The following is a 6,000-nucleotide window of genomic DNA, read 5'->3' as shown; positions in this document are numbered from 1 at the left end:
AAGGAAACAAATTAACATACTAATTTGATATAAATCACCTAAATAGATGACATATTCATTTAATAACAATATATCAAATTACACATAGAAATGTGTCTACTTTTGTAAAATATTATGAAATCTGTAACAAGGAAACATTGTGTTTTAATTAGTATAAAACAATCTTTAAAAATGTAATACATTTCTTGAATCCAATCTTTGATATCTGGATAATAGGACTTTTCCTGTCTCTCTGTATAAATCTGGGCTATTCCTCACATTTGATATACCGTAACCTATGTTTCTCGGTTTCACGATTTTTAAATATAATTCAAACTAATATTGACATCTTTAACTTGAAACTATTTTAAACTTGGAAATATTTACCCATCCATCTACTAATACATATTATTACTCCAAAAGGAAACCAGAACTTGCCACAGCTAAATGCATTACATTGCCAATAGAGATACAGTCCATTCTTTCGATACATTATTGAGGAGGCTAAAATACTTGGAATAAACTCGTGAATTAATTTTAACTTCGAGTTTAAGACTTGCATGCATTGATATTCCATGACCAGAAATTCCAATATTTTTTCCGTAAGCCAGAAATATCAGTAATTTCTACTTCAAAGATGTTTTCGAACTTCTGATATATTTCCAATTAATTTAAAATAATTCCATAAAAATAATATTTCAGCCTTCCTTCTTTGAAGAGGTTAAGGTATATGGTCCTGAGTAATTACAATATGCCGAAATTTACTAGATTGCCACTATTGTGCATGAGACAAAAATAATTCTACTATGTGTAGTTATTGAAATTCCTTAAAATAAACATTACCAAGCAATTAATTTAGAAACTATTCCAGTTTCTACCACACTTTCCAACAGAATGGAAAACTATTTTTAAAGAAGAATAAATTATTCATGAGACTCACCATCAAAATCTAATTGTAATTAGGCCCAAATATGGCTAGCTGCTTATAAATCAGGATAAGAGAGATAGTTTTTATTATATTTTGAATCAAGTAATTGCCAATGTGATATTACAATGAAGTCAGTATAAATTGAATACTGTGTATATACTATACAAAGCAAACCACAAGACCTTTTTTGTATATATAAGGGCTGAATAAAAACTGCTAGACTGCTTAGTTATAGTGATTATTTTAATTTGACCCACAATTGTACCCACAAGACTAACCCTTATTACTAACCTAATATATATTAATATATATTAATTTTAATATGCCTGGGATTCACATTTTTAATCTTATCAAGGAATATATATGTGTATGTGTATATATATGTATGTATGTATGTATGTATGTATGTATGTATGTATGTATATCAGTTCCTCAAGTGTACTGTTCTTTATTCACATTATAAATAAAAAAATAGGAATTAAATGGAAAATAAGGCAATTATTACTGATAGATTTATGATCCAAAACAAATTTTATAGTTGCTGAAAATTCATATCTGTTCTCTTAAAGAACCAAGTTATCACTTTGTGCATGCTCAAAAATTATACACTTTTGGTTTTTATTCTCCCTCAGTAAACCACTAGGTAAAAATATTTAGGAAACTAAAAATACATTTTGTTTTAATCTGTAATATAGTAATACCTTCCATGTGCAGTGTACTTTTCAAATGTATCCAATCCATATCATTTTCATTTCCCATAATTATTCACAACTTTCTTGCCCTTGAAGTAATTGGCAAAGTTTTAAGCTTTATAGCACTTGTTCATCTCAGTCTTTTAAAATCAATTTTGGTCTAAATTAATTTTACCTTATGTTTCATAATGTGTACTAAGAGAGAGCGAGACAGAAAGATTTATTCTTGTTTAAACATGGCATGCGTACCAAGTCGAAGAATATTAAGATGATTTCTGAGAAATGTTAATGCTGTTTCTTTTCAGGATTTGTCTGGGTTTTTCATCAGTGATGCTTCCTTTCACTGGAAAGACAAAAATAACATCCATCCTTATGACAGAATAACCAATGAAAAGCTACATTGCTCAGGAATCGGCAAGACACATTTAACTTCTGATCGCAGACAGGTCAAGACAGTCCCTCCAAATATAGTGTGTCAAAACAAATCTCTCATCTTGTATGTGACAATGTATGCATCTCACAGTGAACGAAACTATAGCATCAAATATATCTCCTTTGATGTCTAGTATGCAACATGGTTCTCTTTATTATTTTAGGGAAAATACCTTTAAGTATTCGAATGTTCTATTGTGGCCCTTTCTTCTTTGGAACAATATTCCCCTGGATACTGGCCTCTCCCCTCTTTGTGTTTTATCTATAAAAACTATTCTAAGAAGCCCTGGGAGGCTGAATGACATTTTTGTTCTTCTACCAATTGATATGATTTGAAAGGAGGAGTGGGTGGATGAGGTGGGTTGCAGCTATGCCCAAGACCTTATATTGTAATTCTATGGTTTGGTTTTGTTGATTGCATTTTGCTTTGCTTTACTCTGCATGAGTAAGTGGGAATCATAGAACACTTGTGATGTGCAGCCTATAGATCTTGTAAATAAATAAATAAATAAAGGGCACAAACACTTTCAAATGGTACACAATTACCGCTTAGTTGTCTCTTGATCTGCTTAAAAGTACACTCGCGGTCTACATTACAAAAGACAGTAGTAGCTCCATTTATCTCAGAGATATTTAAAAATTATGAAGTATTGTTATGATCACCTGGTTTAGCATATTAGTTTGCAAGTTTTAATGAAATGGGTCAAATGCTGACCAGCAGAAAACTGAGTACTATTTGCTCAGTTTACAAAAAGAAACAAAAATATCCCATAGTAAATTGCCCTACTACTCACACTGTTTCAAATATCTCCTCAAATATTTATGCCAACTTTTTCCTTGATTGGATTCAAGATTGAAGATTCATTCAATTATTATTGGAATAGTTGTATGATTCCAGAAAAATCTATGGTACCATCTATGGATTCTTTAATCTGTCTTCCATTTCATATAAAAATCATATATAATTATAAATATATAACAAAACTGAAATAGACTCAGTCACCACATACCTACCTATGCAAAAGCTTCCATATTTAATCATTAGCATTTCCAGACTGGGCTGAGAAAGGACCTAGCCCATTTCTGAAATTCTGAAGAACTATTTCCTGTTTAAAAAATATACATGCTATGTACAATATTAAACTTACCGGCACAGCTGCTCTGCCAATAGTCCCATCCTCATTTTGGTGTTTCCTTTGAGATGGAAGTTCTGAGCTTTCTCGATAATCTCGGCCCTTGATGTTCTGCATATCAAGTACTACCTGGCTTTTAGATGGAAGAGGTGGTTTATTCTGCCCTATTTCAGACCTTGTTAATTTAATGGGATTCTTGAAAGTTGGCAGAGAAGGATCTAAATTGGAACAAGGTTTCTGCTTGTTTTGAATCTTTTCCTTCAGTGTACTGTTTTCCTCAGATTGATTAGAACAGGTATAAGAATGAAATCTGTGTGTGGGGACAAGGAAAGGTGGGGAGGATTGTTGCTTACAAAGTTTGTTGCCATCGGTCTCTTGTAGCTTGGTGAAAGGAAAGTTTTGATCAGGAATAGTTGGGAGTTCTTTTCGGGACACCTTAAACAACTCCTGTTCTCTCTTAAATAGATGCTTGTCCTTGGATTTTGTGAAGTCATACAGTGGATTATCAATCATCTCTGGTTTTGAATATGCTTCATCTTGCAGCAATGGTTCTACCATGCTTTTCCTCACCTCACTGTACCTGCCGAGGTTAGTAAATTAAGAGAAAAAGGAAGGTTATGAAACCATTATACAAAGTTTGGGAATGTTTTGAAAATGTTACACTAATTAATTAATTTCTCTATTAATTATTGTTCTATAGTTGTCCTGTTATATAGTCCTGTTGCCTGAATTCTTGAAATAATGTGATCTATTGAATGGTCTGCTAAAGGACAAGCAGAATATGGGAAATTTAGATGAAGTGGTATAAAACTTACAGTTGATCTTTTCGATTAGTTGCAAAAGGAGCAGTAGCTCTTGGAGATCCAGGAGACAGAGTGGAAGGCGTAGTAGGAGATTCTAATTCCAATAGTGGAATATTATCTTTTGGCTGTGGATCATAATTCCAAAGGGTAGGTTGTTGATCTGGTGAAGGGATTTGCTTAAACTGGGTTGTTGCAGTGGATGGTTGAGAGGCAACAGTCATCCGTAAGTAGCTAGCATTATTGATCTCTGAGGGCACTGTGTTCCTGAGGAAAAAAATAAGAGTGAGAGAAATGAATAACTATGTTAGAACATATAGTTATTCTGGAGAAATTTGGAGGAGTTAAGGCAAAGTAAATTTGTGCTTCTTTTTAATGCTTTCTTCATTTCCTAGGCTTAAAATATGTTTTATAGGCAGTTACTGCATAGTTTCTCTAAGGTCATCTCTGTGGGTCTCAACACAAGAATTCTAGAACAGGATTATTGGATCCCTTTGATTAAGTTCTCAGGCCCAGACATGGGACAGAAAATCAATGGTCACAAAAGCAGATGACCATCAGAATCTGAATTAGAGAGTATCAGAATCTGAATTGGAGAGTACACCTTTCATGGAAACCTCCTAGCACCCACCTACTGTGGTATTTTGTTGGAGGCACAACTCTGCAATGGTTCTGCTCTACCTTTGGTGGTGTTTCCAGTCAGTTATAAAAAAGGTGATCAAGCCCATAGTTGCTCCAGTGTAGGGGTCATTTGTAGAAACCACACAGGTCATTTGTGTCCCCCGTACTTTTAACATCTATATGAAACCTAGTTTGGGTTCTGTAAACCAGCAAGATGGAAATGATGTTTGCTTATAAACATCAAGGCTTTTCAAAATATCACTTACAGTAACTGTAACAGTAGGAGTAGCATACCTATGATTAGATGATCCTCTTGCACTTGCAGCTCCTGCCTAGCTTTGGCTGGTATACAGGTTGCAGTCTTAATAGCAACTAATTTCTTACCACCACATAGTTGGACTATTGCAAAATGCTTTACACATGACTTCCTTTGAAGACAATATGGAAGCTAGAATTGTCATAGAAAGTAGAAGATAGACTGCTAGTGAATAAAACCTGCTATTGTCAGCATCTTCTTTCACTTTTTTTAGCTTTATCGTGCTTCTCTGGCAAGTTGTATTATATTGTGCCCAAAGATGTTTATTGGGATATACACTAGGGATGTGCACTTTTTCCTGGCTAAAAATCTTTACCGGCTACTTGTACTTGATGACATTCTGGGGACTGTCCTCCAAAATGTACTGGCTGAGGCAAAAACAAAATGACTTCATTTCATGTACACCTCTTTTTAATTAACATTAAATAGTGTAAAATATTTCCAGTCATGTTTTTCTCATTTCATTTTCTATCCCATTGAAAGTTATCTCCAGAAATTGATAGTCATCTATGGAGCTGCACCTAAAGCTTTTGGAAGCCACAAATGGTCTCAGGCTTCAAGTTGTGCAGGTAATCCTCGACTTACACACATTTGTTTAGTGACCATTTAGTTACAACGGCACTGATTTATGACTGTTGCACTGAACAAGCATTGATCAAAATTTGGACGCTTGGCAACTTGCATGTATTTAGGACAGTCGCAGTGACCCGGGATCATGTGATCACCTTTTGGAATCTTCTGACAAGCAAAGTCAATAGGGAAGCCTTATTCACTTAACAAACATGTTACTAATTTAATAGCAGTGGCGTAACAACTGTGGCAAGAAAGGTGGCAAAACTCACTTAACAACTGACCTGCTTAGCAATGGAACTTTTGGGACTCAGTTATGGTAGTAAGTCGTGGACTACCAGTATGCAATTTTTTTCACTTGAAGAGCAAAAATAAATTCATATTATAAATTTGAACTTTTGCTGTCAGTTCATCCATAAAGTGGATAAGATGAAAACTAGGAGCAACTTTATGTCTTATTCAAGTATTATGCTATCTATTCATTTAGTTAATGTCCTTCCATTTTAAAATAACCATATATTTTTATACT

General features: G+C 34.0%; 1 protein-coding gene across 1 annotated transcript in view; it reads right to left on the bottom strand.

Moving 5' to 3' along the window:
- Positions 1 to 211: 211 nt before the first annotated feature.
- INPP5D (inositol polyphosphate-5-phosphatase D) overlaps positions 212 to 6,000 on the bottom strand; it is a 79,823-nt gene continuing 74,034 nt past the window's right edge. Inside the window, exons 26-28 of the mRNA XM_081330044.1 lie at positions 3,980 to 4,231; positions 3,180 to 3,744; positions 212 to 1,942 (exon numbers count right to left, since the gene is read on the bottom strand). Of these exons, the coding sequence (XP_081186170.1) occupies positions 1,940 to 1,942; positions 3,180 to 3,744; positions 3,980 to 4,231 (820 nt within the window). The 3' untranslated portion in view covers positions 212 to 1,939. The remainder of the gene's footprint in view (positions 1,943 to 3,179; positions 3,745 to 3,979; positions 4,232 to 6,000) is intronic.

The sequence above is a fragment of the Vipera berus genome, assembly GCF_964194415.1.
Source record: "Vipera berus genome assembly, chromosome: 5".
NCBI classification, from domain to species: domain Eukaryota; kingdom Metazoa; phylum Chordata; class Lepidosauria; order Squamata; family Viperidae; genus Vipera; species Vipera berus.
Note: the sequence above shows the minus strand (reverse complement) of the source record. Positions and strands in the feature narration are given on the sequence as shown.